Source organism: Taeniopygia guttata, chromosome 1 (genome assembly GCF_048771995.1).
Source record: "Taeniopygia guttata chromosome 1, bTaeGut7.mat, whole genome shotgun sequence".
NCBI classification, from domain to species: Eukaryota; Metazoa; Chordata; class Aves; order Passeriformes; family Estrildidae; genus Taeniopygia; species Taeniopygia guttata.
The window spans coordinates 82579954-82598185 of NC_133024.1; the positions used below are offsets into that span (position 1 = coordinate 82579954).

General features: G+C 40.3%; 2 protein-coding genes across 9 annotated transcripts in view; one reads left to right on the top strand and one right to left on the bottom strand.

Moving 5' to 3' along the window:
• PPP2R3B (protein phosphatase 2 regulatory subunit B''beta) overlaps nucleotides 1-4257 on the top strand; it is a 52937-nt gene extending 48680 nt beyond the window's left edge. For all 4 annotated transcript variants that reach the window (XM_030277387.4, XM_072932029.1, XM_072932023.1 and 1 more), the window contains 3 exons: nucleotides 1500-1618; nucleotides 1723-1829; nucleotides 3084-4257. In XM_030277387.4, the coding sequence (XP_030133247.1) occupies nucleotides 1500-1618; nucleotides 1723-1829; nucleotides 3084-3228 (371 nt within the window). In that variant the 3' untranslated portion in view covers nucleotides 3229-4257. The remainder of the gene's footprint in view (nucleotides 1-1499; nucleotides 1619-1722; nucleotides 1830-3083) is intronic.
• A 1287-nt stretch (nucleotides 4258-5544) lies between these two features.
• The window catches only part of LOC100221786 (cohesin subunit SA-2), a 58226-nt gene continuing 45538 nt past the window's right edge, over nucleotides 5545-18232 (bottom strand). For 4 of the 5 annotated variants that reach the window (XM_072932007.1, XM_072932002.1, XM_041717239.2 and 1 more), the window contains 8 exons: nucleotides 17143-17288; nucleotides 16173-16274; nucleotides 14716-14870; nucleotides 14485-14613; nucleotides 10425-10615; nucleotides 9154-9328; nucleotides 8087-8171; nucleotides 5545-6549 (listed from right to left, as the gene is read on the bottom strand). In XM_072932007.1, coding sequence (XP_072788108.1) covers nucleotides 6541-6549; nucleotides 8087-8171; nucleotides 9154-9328; nucleotides 10425-10615; nucleotides 14485-14613; nucleotides 14716-14870; nucleotides 16173-16274; nucleotides 17143-17288 — 992 coding nt within the window. In that variant the 3' untranslated portion in view covers nucleotides 5545-6540. Of the gene's footprint in view, nucleotides 6550-8086; nucleotides 8172-9153; nucleotides 9329-10424; nucleotides 10616-10963; nucleotides 11103-14484; nucleotides 14614-14715; nucleotides 14871-16172; nucleotides 16275-17142; nucleotides 17289-18232 lie in introns of those variants that run through there. The other variant, XR_012056944.1, reaches the window with a different exon arrangement.

Sequence of the window (18232 nt, forward strand, 5' to 3'; positions counted from 1 at the left end):
TATGTTTAAAAGGTGGGTTAAGAAAAAAGTCTGGTTTTCTAATACAAAAGACTAGCAGCATAAACTGATGTTTCACTTTGTAGCTTTGACACAAAAGAAGACACTTGCATAAGGTTATCACTAAACTGTGATACAGTTTCTGTAGAATGCTCTGTGTGCTAAAAAGCAAACTTTAATTTCTGGAGACCTGAATTAATTACTTAAATTTTACTCCTGTTTTGTTGGTGTTTGAGACAGTGCTTGGCATCTACATTAGTATTACATGTCTAAGCTCCCATTGCAATAAATGGAAACTGGAGAGCAAATCAATGAACCAAATATAGGAGTCTAACTTAAACTGGGAGCTTATGTAACTAGGATTCAAATCATTTGCTTGCTTGTGGAGAGCTGCTGCCACTTGAAATGGCGCAGTGCATCAGACATCTGTGTGGGTCTGACAGATACAGCACAGGTGCCACGGGGGATTTGTGCCCTTCTGGAGCACCGGTGACGAGCCAGGCAGAACACACTGGGGCCCTTCATGACAGATGCAAGTGTGGCAACCATGTACAAACCGGATTTGGATTTTGCTTCCCTGTGATGTCCTTGAGTTACACTTTGTTAGAGGCTGGGACAGTAAGCTAAGGAAGTACTGTTCTAAGTCTGGCTTTTTTTCAACTCTTCCATAACATCTTCAGTTAGCTCCTATTTGATTAACAATGGAAGACTCTCTGTATTCCAGGTGAATCAATAAAGGGGAGTTTTAAGGATAGTCATCTGTCTTCACTTGTGTATCTCGTATTTTTTAGCCTTTCTGCAGAAACTTCAATATTTAGCTTTGAAATAGGGTAACATTTCTGAGCAACCTGACAAATACTTCTAAAGCTTAACACATCCATTGATTGGAGTCTTTAAAGTATCACACTGTAAAAATCAAACAAAACACCTCTAAGCATTTGGCTTTCCTCTCAAGCAGTAAATATTGATCCGACTGGACAAGTGTGGCAACCCTGACTCTATGAAAAATTCATCTGTATGAAGCATAGTCACACACTGTCATCTCTGTCATACATTTGTCTGCTCAAGTCAGGGAAGAGAGAGGGCTGCTGCCATAGGAGATTCCTACCTGCTACCCAAGCACCCCCTGGGAAGGAATGGCTAACTCACTGGAGACTTCTATCTGTTGAGGAAACTTAAACAAATACCTTAAATGATTTTTACTAGCTGAGGGAGGTAGACTGCATCTCACTTCAACATACTGACAGGCTGTGGGATATGACAACCACAGCAAGGAAAAAAATCTGAACCATTTCAAAGTTTTGAACACTTTGAAGGACGCATCTCTAGGTGTGTATTTCATCTGTTTGCATCTTTCTCATTGCATTGAGGATCAGTGAAAAATGTTGTTAAGCAGTGATGACTGAGTAATGATAATGTACCTTTTGATTACTCCACTTTTGAGAAAGGATAACTTCAGCTCTAATAACTTTAATAATCTTATCTCATAATCTTCTTTACAGGAAAAATTACTCTGCATGATTTAAAGCGATGTAAGTTGACAAATGTGTTCTTTGATACTTTTTTCAACATTGAAAAATACCTTGACCATGAACAGAAGGATCAGTTTTCTATGTTACGGGTGAGTATTGAAGCTTTAAAAGTCTTTATAGCTACGTGCTTAGCAATTAATACTGTTTTAATTAATTAATACTGTTTTGTGTAACATGCAATGTGATTGCTTAGGATGGTGAAGGTGAAAGTCAAGAGGTCTCTGACTGGGAGAAATACGCTGCTGAAGAGTATGATATCTTGGTAGCAGAAGAGGCAGCAAGTGACCAGTGGAATGACGGGTAAGAATGTAGCAGGAGAGCTGATATGAATCCTCTCTACTAAAGTACAGCCTCATCACCACTATCATTCATTTAAAAAAAATAAACACATCCTTCTCAAAAATGTGTGATTAATGGTGTATGAGACTATCATACTATCACATATGTAAGCCAAAACTCTTATTCTAGTATATGCATCTCCTTTTACAAGCCCTTATTTTTAAATTTGTAACTTGGTGAATTGAACCTTCAGATGACTTTTGTTTTCTGTTTAAATCAGTGGTGAACTCATGGGAGAAAACCAAGGTGCAGCTCTATTTTAGTGTTCATAGTGGATTCTTAGTATTTAACTCTACTTTGCCCTATGTCTTTCTCTGAAAGAGCAGCTGATAAGCACATAATGCCTTTATAAAGCAGTTTTAAAGAACAAGAACTGCAGTATCTAAAGCTCATTCTCTGCACAGTCTTGTTAAGTAGACAGAAATAAAAATATGTGACGAAATTCAGTAGTGGTTGGGAAGACATACATGAACCTGAGTCACCCTACCCAGGAAATGGTCAGTTTTTTAATCTGCTGCCATAAATCTCCACTGAGACTTTGTGAGTTTTTTAAAAGCTATGAATTATAGATTGATCCCATCTAAAGTGTTGAAGCTAACCTTTTTAAATATCAGCCTTCACTGGCTTGCATTAGTTAAACTTCTATTTCATTATCCATCTATTCATCTGCATCAGCAGCAGGTGGTTATCAGTAATTTCTGGGTTAACACCTGGGTTTTGCTTTCCAGCATCTGCTTAAAAGTACAGTTGCTATCAGTTCTTGGTGCTCATGCACATGTCAGTAAGACCCTCAATCCAGTATTCCTTCTCTTTTATCATACCTACTGCAGCTGTATTTTGTTCTTCTTAACTGGGCCTCACTTCAGCTTTCTTGAAAAGAACTTGAGAGGTTTCTGGCAAGTACTTAAAAGTCTTGCATTTCACCATTTCTAGCCTATAAATACTCCACTGGAGCAGTGTGTGCTTTGAATCCTTTCAGCAGAGCTGCATTTCACACTGGAAAGTTCAGCATGTGATAGGAGAGTAAGCTATCTTAAATTCAGGGAATTATTGCAGAACCCTGGTGCTGTTCTGGTTATGTTTCTTTATTATAAAATATTGGGATCTATATTCTTCCTGCAATTGCCTTGTTAGTGTTCCAATATTCAGGTACTTCCTGGCATAGTTAGACTCTTTAATTATCCCTTTTTTTTTTTTTTTTTTGTCTGCTTCTAGGTATGAAGCAGAACTGAATCCTGTAGACCATCAGAAGGCCAGTGTTCTAAAGTATCAAATGGAGAAAAGACCATTTTTTGAAATGCCTTCCCATCTGGCTGATGTAGACTTGGATGAATATGACTATGATGAGGATTTTGAATAGAGGTTACTCATGGTCAGCACTTGCAGAAGAGAAGGGACAGTCTGCAGCAGGTCTGCTACACTCTGATACTTTCCAGGAAGTCAGTTTAGTTTTGTGCTAAAAATATCTAATCACTACACTACCTTTTAAGTAAAAGAAGTGCATTTATATGAAATGATGAAATTTTTGTATTTATTCAATAGTTTATCATTTGTAAAATAGATTAAAATATTTATTTTCAGATGTTGCATAATTCCTTTTTGGAAGAATAACAATATTTGACTTAAGAGAAAAGTAATCTACTGTTTTTAAGAGAACTGTATCATTATCTTGGTTGATGTGTGGTGTACTGACCATCTCCATCTCACCTGTGAACAGGTATTTCTGTCCTGGTATGGGAGGTAAGGAGACAATTTACACCTGCAGTGTGCTCATGCTCACAGACAGCCCTCTTTCAGGTTTTATGCCTTGGCAAGGAAGAGATGTGACAATGAGTGCACAGTTCAGCACTCATTTACAAGCAGAGTTTTGTCTGACAAGCTATGCATATTAGAATACCCTAAAGTGAACACCCAAGACAAGTTGTTTTTCTTCTCTGTGTAGTCCTTCTTTGCCCAGCTTTAATTTTGCATGCCCTTTTAAACTTCAGTCTTTTCATTTATGTTAATCATAAAAAGGTTATTTAACAATGAATTCTGAGCGTTCATACTTGATCCAAAATGTGTGTGTTAATTCATGCAGAAGGAACCAATTTTTTTTTTTAACCCTTTGTATAAATGTTACTTGATCAGTGATGTGCACTAATCTGTTGTGGGCATTCAGTGCTTTTGTCTGTCCTCCCCTTTGCTTGTTTGCTATTGACACATTCCATGGATATTCATCAGTGTCACAGCAGCTTGAAATTGTTGCCTCACTCTTAACTGTTAAACAGGTTTTGTTGGGAAAAAATGTACAAAAAGATGTAAGTTATTTTTTTGGTTGCAGTGTAGATCTTTTAAAATGTTTTAAAAACCTGTTTGTATTTTCAAATAAAGATTTTCATACATGTAATTTAACAGTTCTAATTTTTACAAACTGCACACAATTCATGTCTTACTAATAAAGAACCACTCAGATAGGATGTGTTACACAGGTATGCAGTCTCATTGGGTAATTACAACAGGCTGCATATGCAAAGCAATCAGCCCTCTAGCAGGTTTTTCTTCATCCAAAAGAGAGTATTTGATGAGCAGCTGGGAGAAACCTGTTGTGCTCAACTCCTCACACCAGCTCCTGCACAAATCTACACACCTGTATATCAAGAAACTCATTGCTGAGGTGCTGGTGGACCTTACTGAGGGAAACTCAAGTAATTGTAATACCATTTGAAGGATTTTGGTTAATTATTCCAGTTTTAATACAGACTCACCAATGTCAAATTTCTCCAGGCTTGGCTGGATACCTTTCACTAACTGCCCATGGTTTGGGGCTTTTAAACAGCACAGATACACTGAGCATTTCTGCTAAGCTCTGTTCCCTCAGGGAAAGAATGACCAACTGGCTTTGCCGAACATGGTCCTGAACATCTGTTCCACTGCAAGAGATGCATCTCCCTACCCTGAAACTTTTCTCAAGAAGGGGGCTTGTAACTGGGCAGCAAACAGCCACAGGCCTTCCCAGCATGCAGGGACACATCTCTGTCACACAGCACTATGGTGCAGGGTCAATCTCTTCTGCAGAGCCTGTAGCTGTTGTTGCCACTTTGTGTTTAACGAAGTGCCTGTTAAATCCTGCTCTCTACTATACTTGTGCTAACCAAGTCCCTTATTTCCTAAGTAGAACATATTCTGCTGTTCTTGTAGAAGTCCTTTTTCTTAAAATACATGAGTTTATGAGGATTACTGGACCTTGCCTCTGCGGGGTAATTCCCATCCCAAGCCCACTGTTACAAAAATTAAAGCATCCATACGTTTGATGTGGTTCCAGGTATGACTATTTTCCCAGTTAAGCTGTATTCTGCCTCCCTGGTGAGTGCTTAGGCCTAGATCCACAAATTATCCACAGATGGATAAGGGGAAACATCAGTACCCCAGCCAAGGTAGTGGGAGTTACTGAACCTGAGAACCACCTCCCTTGTGGCAGCCTGCACACCATGCACAAGGAAAATCATGGATTCACTGTGGCCACTTCAGTGTACACAATACCTGGGCAACAGTCATGGCTTTCACTTCCATCTTCGTGTGAATTCCCTGCTCAGCCTGTGAAATAACACAACAAATGCAAAGACCAGCAAACATTTGCTGCCATTCTCCAGACATGGTGTAGGAGTATCACTTAAACACATTCAGTACTAATGGATAGCAATAGTTCTGTAGTTTATTTTACACAGTTACAATTCAAAATATATATATATATGTATATAAAAAATAAAGCTGATATGATTACTGCAATGTACAATTCCAGGGAGCAGTGAGAAGGATCAGTAAAAGCAGCCCACACTCCCCAGCCTACTGCCACTGAAACACTCTTGAGTGGCTATCATTTGCAAATTCTTAATGCAAAAACACCCTCTTTTCAAATGGCCATATTTACAGTCTATTTACATTGTCTTTCCAGGCTTTTTCCAAGTAAATACCACATGATCACTGTACAAAGGACTTCTTCCAGAGGAAAATAGTCAGCTGGTCCACTGTTTCTTTGTTACTCTGAAGCCTTGACACAAGTTTTCCTGATCATGTCCTGATGCTTGCAGACCTCTAACCACATCTTTCTAAGCAACAGAATTCAGAGATACTTTCAGATGAATGATCCAGGTTTTCCATTTTACAGGCAGGAAATGGCACTTGCCATCACCCAGCAGGTCCCAGTGCTCACAGTTGGGCCAGGTTCCTTTCTTCCCTGCACCAGGTGCAAGGAAAGACACAGATCTCCATTTGTTTATCTCAAACAGTAAAGAACACAGCCAGCAGAGCACTGTGCCCACATGCTTCAAATGAGCTTGTCTCACCTGGTTCACAGTGTCTTTGATTCAGTGTTTGTCAATACCCTGATTCCAGTCCTGCAGCTGTGAACTTTTCCAAGGCAGCATCAAGGATCAGGATGCAGCTGAGTAATGATGCTCAGAACGCCCTACCCAAGAACTGCAGCAGCCACCTCAGTAATGCCCACAACCAGCAATGGTGAGAAATCAACCACCGTGCTACAAATTGGTTCTGGGTGGATGCCCCGGGCACAGAGACAACTTGCTCCATGTCTCCTGCCACCTCAGTTGATGTTCTCACACCACATTGACAAGTTAAACAATTTGCAGAAAAAACAGCGTGTGCTTCACTTCTGTTCATCCTCTCAGTGTCTTTAACTGTCCTACATCACAAGAAAACAGAAATTAAGTCAGTCTTCTACTATGGAGAAGACATCATGTAAGAGCCCATAAGGAATCTGAGTAATAGTGTAGCATCTAACCATTCAGCAGCTTAGCCACAGAGCCAGCTCTTATAAAGATCTACAGCTTCCACAAAAGGAAAGAATCATTTCCATACCCCAAAAAGCCCAGAAAAGACACTACATAGAAAGGAACCATACTGCATAAGTAGTGCAATTTCTGTATGGCTTTAATCTTTAAATTCTTCTATTATCTAACTTCAGTAGGAGCCGCTTCAAGTACGTGGGCCAAACTGTCTACATTTTAACATGCATATAACTGAAAGAAAAGGTAGAAGTCCCTTTTTTTCCCCTTCTAGTCCTCTTTAAAAAGAAAAGCCCAGCATGTGTTAAAAAAACACTGGCTGAATTTTACAGCAAAATCTCATTTAAAAAGACAAAAATTATGTAAAGTCTGAATGTGGTGGTTAGATCCCAGATAACCAGTCACTGGAAATCAAGGGGCTGCCTGACTCACTGCAAAAATATGGTCTGCCAAACACTGAGTTATGTTCTGAAGTTGCAGACAACAGAGGGAAACACAGGAGAAAAACCTGAAGGAACTGCTCAGCCCCCTGTAGTGGCTGACACAGAAACCTTCAGGGAGCAGAAGGGTTATGATTAGCTGCAGCACAGGAAAAATCATGGCCTTCCTTTCCCCCCCACCCCTTTCCTTGTACAGTCACTGCACAAGACCCTGCTGTACAACATCCTGTCTGAGTCCTTGCAGTCCACAGGCCCAAAGGGCTAGAAGTCCTTCCCTGCTGCAAGGATCCAGTCCAGGGCTGAGCTGAGGCCCAGGCAGAGAGCTGCAGCTCTGCCAAACTTGGATCCCAAAGGCAATCAGTGCCCAGGAGACAAGCCTCTGGCTATACTGGTTGCCACTCCAAGCCCACAATGTTCTCATGCTTCCTTTCAAATCCCCAGTTTGTTCGGGGACAATTTAATTTGCCCAACAGCCTTGACTGGAAAAGGGAAAGACACATGGGATACTCCAGCAAGAGCCCAGGGCTGTCCAGTGATCAGACACATTCTGAATCTTTCAATTTAAAGAGCAAATGCAAACACCATTTCTGAAGCAGATACGTCCTGCAGACCATGCAGCAGTGCCATCTCTGCAATGTGTCAGCAACACAAAGTAACTGCAGCAAATGGCTGTTTAATAAGGAAGCTTCACGGTATGGGGAAAAAGAAAGGGGATCCTTCTATTAATGCATCCTAAGTGACATTCAATCCTTACAAATTACCTAAAGATGTCTAGGTGCTACAAAAAGGATTGCCTCTAAAATGTAGATCGAGCTGAAGGAGGAAACTACAGTTGAAGCTGGAAAGGGAAGAGGGCAACCCCCTTTTCTCATCCTGAAAATGGCCACAAAAGAGCAACCTCCTTTGCTGCTGCATAGCTACCCAGGAGACTCTGACCTGACATTGACCCACCAACTACAGCTGTCCTCAGAGCTGGAAAACCAGCCAGAATTACCTGGTCTGTACCAATGACATCAACATCTTCAACTGTGTCTTCTGGACCCTCCTCGGAGACATCTTCTGTCTTAACCTCATCTTTGCTGGAAACAAAAAACAAACAAACAAAAAAACCCCCTAAGTCTTGAGATATAACAGAGGCTGCACACAGCAAAAGTGCGCTTAAGGCAGTGTATTTCACATAGTAAGAGCTGCTGCTCATATCCACGTAAGGTAGCCTAAAGTTACTGGCCCAGAATTTCCCAGTATGAAACAGGCTATGCTCTGAGGAATTTTCAATAAAGCCATTCAGAAAAACACTGATTTAAACAGGGGCTGCCTTCACATTTAATAAATTTTTGTTCTATTTTACTTGTATTCACCAGGTCCATTTAACAAGTGTCCCAAAACGTTGAAAAGTATGCATCTTCCCAAGATTTGTGTTTCACCTTTTAACCTACTAACAGGGGAAATGGCACCTAACACCTCAATAAATTAACTGAATTGAAGGAAAACACTGCAACTGAGCACTTTGATTGCTCAGCAGTAGACTGCAGACTCCCTATTTCTGCAACACCTCTCTCACATCCAAGCTGTATGGGGTTTCACTGGGGCATGTTTGCATGCTGCACACCAACATGTCTCTAAAAGAAAGCCACAGGGTACACAGTGGTAAACAGCAGAGACAAGAATCCGCTTTCATTTCCAGAGATGGAGAAAACACTTATTGACTGGCTGCAGGAAACAGCCCGAGAGTAACTAGCACCACAGATCTCCAATATGGACACAGCATATGGGACAGGGAACTTTACTCCATCCTTGTCTTTTTCCACCCTGTGTCTCTGCACACTTGATATTACTCCAAGAAGGCACAGAAGCCCTGTGACAGTGGCAGGAGAAAGCAGCAAATGTAGATATTGGACTAAGGAAACAAAAAAACCCAACCTGTCCATGGGACACAGCCCATAAAAAAGACAGGAGGGGCACACATCCTAAGCTCATGAAGTATTACAAAAAACCAGAAGGTGTTTAGGAAGACCCCAGATGTCAATGCCAGAACAGGTTTGTATGACATCAAACTCTTACCAGTATCTTCTATGCAGCCCTCCTGGACAAAGGAATGGCAAATGTTCCTGCAAGCACATCTCTTTAGATTTCAGCCTCTTTCTGCTTTTCCCTGCTGCAGAGGGAAGCTGAGAAGCATACTGCTGTTCTGGGGCTTTGCTTCCTGCTTCAGTCTGGCTGGTTTCAGGCAAAGACCCTGCAACACAGAGTGAACACAGTCATTCTTCAGCCTCAGCCTCACCCTCAGAGGTCTTGAGATGGACATTTCCAGTATGTTCCCCACAGCAGAGAAACAATCGGGCCAAGCTCAAAAGGACATCTGGAGCAAAGCATTCCTTTATTGAAAGAGACAGCTATAAGCCACTTAAAAGGAAATCCATTTAATTTGCCCACTGGTCATTTCTGCAATCTAGATTTATGAACTTGGCCCTGGTCCATAACTGCTATCAGTACTGCTGAGTCTGTATTATGCTCAAGAAAGGAGGGCCTTTGGGGATACAAAGGAACAAGCTCTCTGAAGGCAAGTCACTGAAAAGAAGATTTATGAGATAGAATGAGAAAGAAACTAAAGGACACTGTGGGAAATTTTCCTTTCCGCCACATACAACTGCACATGTCCATAACACTTAGCATTTTAATTAGCAATTGTTTTCATAATGGCTTTATTACATTTTAACTAAGTCCCACCATATCCATGCAGTGAATACTTCACACAGACTGGCAGTCCATAAATGCTGCCAAAGCCTGGATGCAGACCATCTAAATAGAATTCTTTAAGGTAGGAGTATAATCTTACTGGCTCCCTAGAAATTCAACAGAGAGAAAAACTCTAGAAGATGATTTGGCCCAGATAATCTGGCATGAAGATCTGAATAGAGTTCTGTAAATACCTCTCCTGTCTCAATTATCTACAGGGCCTAAAGCAACAATGCCCTTAAGTTAACAATTAAAAGCAATCAACCAAGTCTCTGGCTCAGACAAATGCCAGATGCTAGTACACAGTAGAATTCAGATAATCTTGAATTCTCCTCACTTGGAGTCCTCAGCCCAACCTTACTGCTGTTGAGTGATCAAGGGACCTGGAACAAGCACAAAGCTGAAGGCAAAAAACACAGTTCAAAGTGGGAAGTCCTCAACACCCAGCACACCATGGTACTCTGCTGCTAATGCAAAGCATGAAATACATTTTAGCATATGCAAATTTGCTACAGCAAAGCAAAACAGCAAATACAGCAGATTTGCCAGACAGATAAAGAAAATACAGCTGATCAAGAACTGGGAAGCTTTCATACCATTAGATAATTTCCTCTTAAAAGAAGATGTCTTAGATGAGCCCACAGGGTGCCGCTCTCCCAAACTGCCAAGGACAGAACTCTCCTCATCTTCATTTGCCAATAAAGAGTTTCTGTACCAGACCAAAGGCTGCCATTTGTCTCCTCTGCAGGACAGTGGCTCTGTTATGTACCTCTGTAAGTAACTGTACCTGGGACAAAAACAAAAGCAATCATAAGGAAACTCACTATTCTTCCCCTTCAGTATCTGGGGCAGATATTACAAGAAAGGATTTTGACTTTACTCTCCAAAGGTGCAAACAAAACTGTTGAAGAGGGCACTATTTTTCTGTGAAACACCTGACATCTCTGAAGTACCTAATTAAAATGCAAATGTCTTCAAAGCTAAAAGAGTGCTTGAATTTTAGCATTAGAAACAACACAAGATCCACAGAAATTACAAAATTACATCAGCTTCTATAGTTTCCTGTGCAGGGAAAGTCTGCTAATTGCTGCTGCCAGTAGCAACCTGAACAGAGCAGAATTCTGTGAGGATTCACCTCTTCTGGTGGCCTTTTCTGCCTCATGGAGACAAAGGAGATCCCAGGCAAGAGATGCTCCCTGTGATCAGTAGTACAGGAAACAGTACAGGTGAGATAATGGGGGTTTTATACCATAAATGTCTGTTCTGTCAAAATTCTGTCAAAAACAAGAACAACCAGTTAAACCATTTTTAATGTATTATCATCTCGAACTCAATCCAATTCTCTCAGTAAAATGTCAAGTGTCTGCAAGAAGCAGATAACTGCTCTGCAGTTGTGACAATGCATGGGATGTGGGAAACATTGTCTCACATCCCTGTTCTGTCTGATTCAGTCCACAGATTTGACACTGTGCCTTCCTGAATCCCAGGTGAAGCTATCACCTTCCCTGGAGCAAAAAGGCTTTCTTCAAACACTCTATTTGAAAAACAGGACATTTCCAACAAAGTCTTTCTGACCCATTCCTACTTAATAACAATAGAAAAGAAAACCAAAGTCTGACTCAGGATTAGGAAGCAGATACTCACCACATTTCAGTTCATCACTTTAAAATCAAGCCCAGTGTGGTTAAAACAGACCCCACCTTAGAAGTGACAGTTTTAACACCAGACTGTGCAACTTTTTTCTTTTTTTTTTTTTTTTTTTTTTTTTTTTTTTTTTTTGATTAGGAGAGTGGCCTGGAAAATATCAGCCATTTCATTTGCTTTGCAAAACAAGGAAACCAGTGCTGAGAGGAGGTCAGGGTAAGCACCGGCTCCAAAACAATTAGAGTCTTGGACTCTGGGGGCCCCAGGGATCAAGAAACCCTGGTAATGGAATTTGTTGGTTTCAAACAAGCATGTATTGTAACTACAGTTTCAGGGTCTATCCAACTGCTACCAATGTCAATGGAAAGACTTCTACTGATTCAGGAATAAGGCCCTTCATGCTGCTTGCTATTCAGCAATTCATTTCTTGTGTGCATTTTGTGGCACAGAGCAACTGACAAGCCAGGTATTTTACTGCTACAGCCTATGCAATTACGGGGAGAGGGTTAAAGTCCTTATACTTTGATGGTGTTGAAATATAGTCCTTTCTAACAAATGCTCACATTCTGTATGTCATCTGTTATAGGTACATTCACATATGTTAACATATACACCTGGACATCAATCCCATGATTAGTAAGAAAAATGAAAATAACCAGATGTTTGTTTCTCAAAGTTCATGTTGACCTAAAACATTCCATCCAGTAATTTATGATGGAGCTAAACCTAAATATTTCTAAGAGGAAATATAATCTCCAGCCTCTGCAGGGCACTTTAGGCCTCCCAGAATAGAAACTGTTATTCTAGAAACATAGTATGAATGTACTTGTGGATAAATTGCAATTTCCCTTCTAGAAAATTTTATTGTTTCCCATTTGTTCCCAGCAGCAGAGGGAAGGCCCAAAGCAGCGAGGAGTGAAGTGCATGCCCTGCTAGGTTCTGTTATTTTCCACGAAACTTTTCCATGAATAAACCTACCTGAATGTATCAACTGTATCTGATACATTCAGGAATATACTTCCAGAATATATCCTCTGATTAAGAGGTTTAATATAGTCCTAGGAAAAAAAAATATCAGGATTTAGCTTTGATCTGCTCCATCAACAATTAAATATTTTCCTCTTGTTTAATTAAAAACTATTCCCAGGAGGTAAATTAAATGAGTTTTTCAAGGATGGCTTAACAGGAAACTACTTATTACATGGGTGTCACCACAGAAGCTTACAGCTCTTTAAAATACAGACAATATGGACAGAGTTATACAGAAACTGTCCAAACTGGGCCTGGAGCACTTCTCCTATGAAGACAGGCTGAGGGAGTTGGCATTACTCAGCCTGGAGAAGAGAAGGCTCTGGGGAGGACTTACAGCACCTTCTAGTACCTCAACAGAACTGACAAGAGAGCTGGAGAGGGACTTTCCATAAGGGCATGGAAAGATATGACAAAGCTTTAAATGGCTTTAAACTGAGTGTGAGTTTACATGAGATATTAGGAAGAAATTCTTGATTGTGATCATGGTGAGGCACTGGAACAGGCTGTCCAGAGCAGTCCTGGACTCCCCATCCCTGGAAGTGTTCAAGGCCAGGTTGGATGAGGCTTTGAGCAACCTGGTCTAGTAGAAAGTGTTCCTCCCCAAAGCAGGGGGTTGGGACTAGATGATCCTTGAGGTCCTATGGGTTTTATGAAAACCAATTTTAGTAGCAGATCTCAAAAATTCTCATCTGAGAAAAATGCAAGAATCGCAAATGAAGTTATCCATCCATACCCATGGATTATCCACTTTAGGTTTCTCAGGGTCTGTAATCGGTGTATGCTGACTATTTTTCTTCTGCATTTTGCATTCCAGCTTTGAATCAATTTTTTCAAATGAATTGCCCATGTAGATGGCAATCATTAATAAATTATGTCATGTGAAGTAACAGGAAAATAGACATTTTACTATTCTTGACCCATGTTATGTAAAATCCAGTTGATAACTCCCACAGAAGTTCTCCTCCAAAGTAAGACAAAGTGACATGGGAACAAGCAAGTTACACAGAGCTCAGAAAGATGTGACAGCTGGTTTTCTTCCATTTCTGCTGACTTCCTTTCAAAAGTAAAACTTCTCTTGTCATGTATTGGAGTGATTTGCTCAGAAATGCAAAAAGGCAGATGTGTCTTACTGTCCCACATCTTCAAATATGCTTTCAGGAAAATGGAAATACCTGGTTTTACAGTATCTGTAACTAAAATACTGAAGTGCAGAGATCTGGATCCAAAATGAACAGCACTGACTAAGGAAGTAATGCTAAAGGTCAAACAGAAAGAAGAATGTTACTTCCATCTCAAAAATGATCAGAGCTGAGGCATGTGAAGAAGGAAATAAGATACATACCCATATATCTCTCCATTCAGGTGCATAATACCCCACTGACACCAAAAGAAGGCTATCACTCTTATAGCATTAAATGTAAATATTTAAACCACTGTAAAACATGGGCCCACTAGATCAGGGCATATTCCCGTGTAAATAGTAAATTATTGGATTTAAGTATCTATATTATGAAGAGTGTCACATATATTTCTGTTCCAAATATGTTCCATGGAATCCACATAATTGAGGCCTGAAGCTGTGGAAATAGATAATTACAAAATAATGATCCCTGCCTTATTTCTTCCACAACCGTTTGATTTACTTTTCTGTTCAGAAAAGCATTCCTGCCACTCCACTAACCAGTCAAGTCGCAAATCTCTTCCACCAAATTAACAGCCTTTCCTTTAGAAGAATTGCCATATGTGGCCACAACTATGTAAGAAAAATCTAGAATGCTTATTGCACATACAATCTGAAATAATTACTACTACAGAATTCAACAACTGTGTCTCAAACTAACAGCCTGAAGGGCAGACTGATTTCAGAGGTTCTCTGAAGAGCCCTTGAGCAAATTCTGCCACACTGAAGTTCAAGTGTCCTTTGTACAGGGATACACAAATCACAAACTATGTATGATGGTGCACAAGAACTTAACTTACACTAGCCTTTTGTCTGGCTTTAGCAGCTTGTTGGAAAATTCACTGATGATTACCAGAAAGCTCAAGTTAGGAGGAAAGCATTTTCCATCTACTCCAGTAGTTCCTTGAAAAGCAAATTCAATCCCTTCCCTATTGAAAGAAAAACAGAAAAGAACAGAGTAATAAAACAGATAAAACAGACAACTAACAAAAGCAATGACCATGGACAACATGATGTTATGCGGCACATACTTGTGTATCATGGCTATAGATTCTCTAGATTTCACTTGGTCCCAGCCAAATGTTAGTGCAAAGCGACGAGCAAGTTCTTTGATGTTTGCAAAGGAAGGAGAGGAGAAGTCCACACCATTACTGCTGTCTTGGCTTTCTGCATGTGTCTGAAACAGCTGCAAGAGAAGTTGCAGATAAGCAAACACAGGTAATCCTACAGGCAAACAAAGCACCAGGCAGTCAGAGAGACAGGCACAGTCACTTCACACAGACAGGAGCCTCACAGAAGAGCAAGGTAAATCATGTGCTTCTGAAGCTCTGAATGGAACAAGGACAAGGAATTGACACAAAGGACACTGCTGTGCTCGTAAGACAGGCACAAATTAAAAAATAAAAATAAAAAGTCATGTGCATAAACAGAAAAGTGATTCCTGAAGATGATGGTCCCAATGACCTCATATCCTCTTGGGTCTTCTGAACCAAGCCCCAGAGGCCTAATATGCCTGAGATGCTTTCAGAGTAGCATAGTGCAGATACAAAGCAGCAAGTTTGGCAGCACCATAAGAGAGAGTAAGAGTAGGTCAAAAGCACATATTGAGCTCAATTAACTGTGCTTTGGATTTTTTTTTTTTCTTAATATAATATGGAAGTAGCTTGTTCTCATCAACCTGTTAACGTTCAAGGTCAGGCAAAGGCCAAAAAGGGCCTGTTGTCTATGTGATACCTAAACACAAAGTCCTGACTATGTCAGCAGAATATATGTAGCCAAATGCTGCTTAGACTCATCTAAGCTCAGATTTCAAGGGCTGGTTCACAGATCTAAGCCCCTGGCAATGTGTGTGAAATAAGCAAAGCTCATGTGTCAGTATCTCCAGGAGGAGCCTGCTCTCTGGATTATAGCAGGACTCTGTAAGAAGCAGCTCTGGCCACGGGCAGAGCTGGCAAATTCAGTTGCTAAAATAGCTAAATGGCTATCAGTCAGCAGCTGCAACTGAGACCCTTCAGAAGACCTGCAACCTACTTTCCTCCAGAGGGAAAAAAAAAAGCTGAAAATACAGGGGGGGTTGGAGCTAACAAGACACAGGCACATCCATGGCTCCTCAAATTCCGAAGGAATTAAGGTAGTCCATAAAACACAGTATAAGATCCTTAATATTTGTTAAGCTTAAGAGATACCATGTTCCAAGAAACACTTCATAATCTCACATCAGTTCTAACATACTATGCACTTGAAGATCAAAAACACAACCAAAAAATCGTGGACAAAAGCACCTTTTAAAATAGATGCAATGATTTGAAAGGAGTTTTAATTATTACATGCAAAAACAACATACATATAGAAAGTGCAGGAAAGGAAGTAAATTCTGTCACTAGGTTTTCTAATGATTTTGAATAATTATGGCATGGGAGGTAAAAATCTTCACTTGGATACAGCTATCATAAGAGCCCCTAGCCTCCTGCTTTAATCTTAACCTTACCTGCTGCAGACAGAGAATCAGTGTCTTGGCACTCTGAATTTTGTTATTGCACCTCGTCTTGCTTAACGTTTCTTTAATTATGTCTCCAAAATCACTGTAGGTCTATTAAAAGCAACAAAACAACTGAGAGTTATCATTCCCCTTCTTTAGCACTGGGAGAACACAAACCACATGACTCTTCAAGTGACACAAGAAGTTCCTAAAGCACTCCCAGTATAAGAACACAGAAATTAAACGATGAAAAATGGATCTTTTATAATATTTCATACTAAAGTAATGGTATGCTCCTTGAAGAATAATGTGAGGATCAAAGTTACACTGAAATTGTTAACTATTAACAACTAATTGATTGTCAATTCTTAATTAATAATTAATTATAATTCTTTAAAAAGAGCAAAGCCTCATCAAATAGACAAATAGAGTTTTCTGAACCTTATCAGTGCTTGCCAATGAAGCAAAGAACAAGATTTATATTCAGGTATTTCCAAAGTTGAGTTGACTCGAGGAAGCTGCCCACTCTGATGTTCTTGGCCCTCCTGAAACCCCCTTCAAAATGGCTAAACCCTGGTCATCTAAACCCTGGGACTCATGTGAAATGTAGACACCTGCATATGCACTGTGTAAACTGTATGAATTCAGCTGACCAATTCAGTGTGAGAACCTCAGTAGATGAATCACTCTCCAGCCATAAACTGCTGCTCTGCAGTGGCCTCTCTGCAGAAGCTGAGGAGCAGATGTCCAGACAGACATGGACACACATGTCCTCTCCTCAATTTTCAGTTGCTTTGTCTGCTTTGTGGAACTAAGAGAGGAGATCAGCCCCACTCCTGCTGGATTCTATAGCCCTTTTGTGATTATTACAGGACTCTGAGCCATAACACTATTGACACCCTGTCTTTCACAAACACTGGAGACACTTTCAAAAACCAAAATGCACTGATAGGAAAAACAACCTTATCTATAACATTACCTTCACATAATACTTATAGATCTCAGCAGCTGCAGTCATCTCTACCACATTATACACTATTAACTTGCAATATGCTGCCAGAAGACTCCGCTTCTTGTGCAAGTCATCAAGTTTGCAAGTTTCATCCTTTCTCTCTTCTGTCAGATCTAGGGAAACAAAAGCATTGAAGCTTTGTTCTATTACTTTATTCAAGGTATCTCAGTGTAAATGATCAACTTTCACCTAAATAGCACAGACTCAGCTGTTCAGTAACAGATGCCAGCACTCATTCCTGTGTACATCAGAAAACACAGGTTTATTTCCATTTCAAGGCTCCAGTTGAAAATAGTCTTCTTCGCACAGTCTCCTACTCTGATCTTCATAGGACTTTGGCATTTCTACTAGTCAGAATCTCCAAGTACAACACTGCTCACAGCTACAGAACTGAACCAGCAAGTAGAATAAAAGGCACCAACACACCAAGTGGAAGGGACCTGAAAAATTGCAACCATGGGTTTTTTTGGTAGAATAAAACAGATGGTAGAAAAGAGCACATAACTCACTGGAAACCATACAAAAGTTGTCACACACAGTTAGCAAGAGTTCCAATTAAATTCTCCAAGTTCCAATAAAATTCTCCAAGTGCTTATCAACAAGAGTGAAAGTAAAAACAGTCACTTAATAGCATTAAGAACAAGTGTCTGGAACACGAGTTAGTTACTAGCTGGATAACTCACAGGAGGGCTACAAAGGTGCTTGGGGAGAGTTTCTTACAGCAGGAGAGCCAAGACACACTCTCTCCTCCTGCACATGCAAGCTATCAGCTACCATAAGACTTCAGTCTCTGACCTATAATTTTGACGTGGATTGTTTCTACTTCTAGAATGACTGTGGGCCTGGAAACAAACATAAGGCAAATGACTGATCAGACATATCTGAAAGTTAGAGTTTAAACTGGAGTGAAACAGCTGCCTGCTGTGCACACAGACAAGCACACCTTGCATCACAAAATCACTTGTTCAGGAAGGAATCTGCAATGGGGTGAAAGGGGATCCTATGAAGGGAGAACTGAGAAACTGAATGCATCACAGAAATAAAGGTTTGAAAAAGA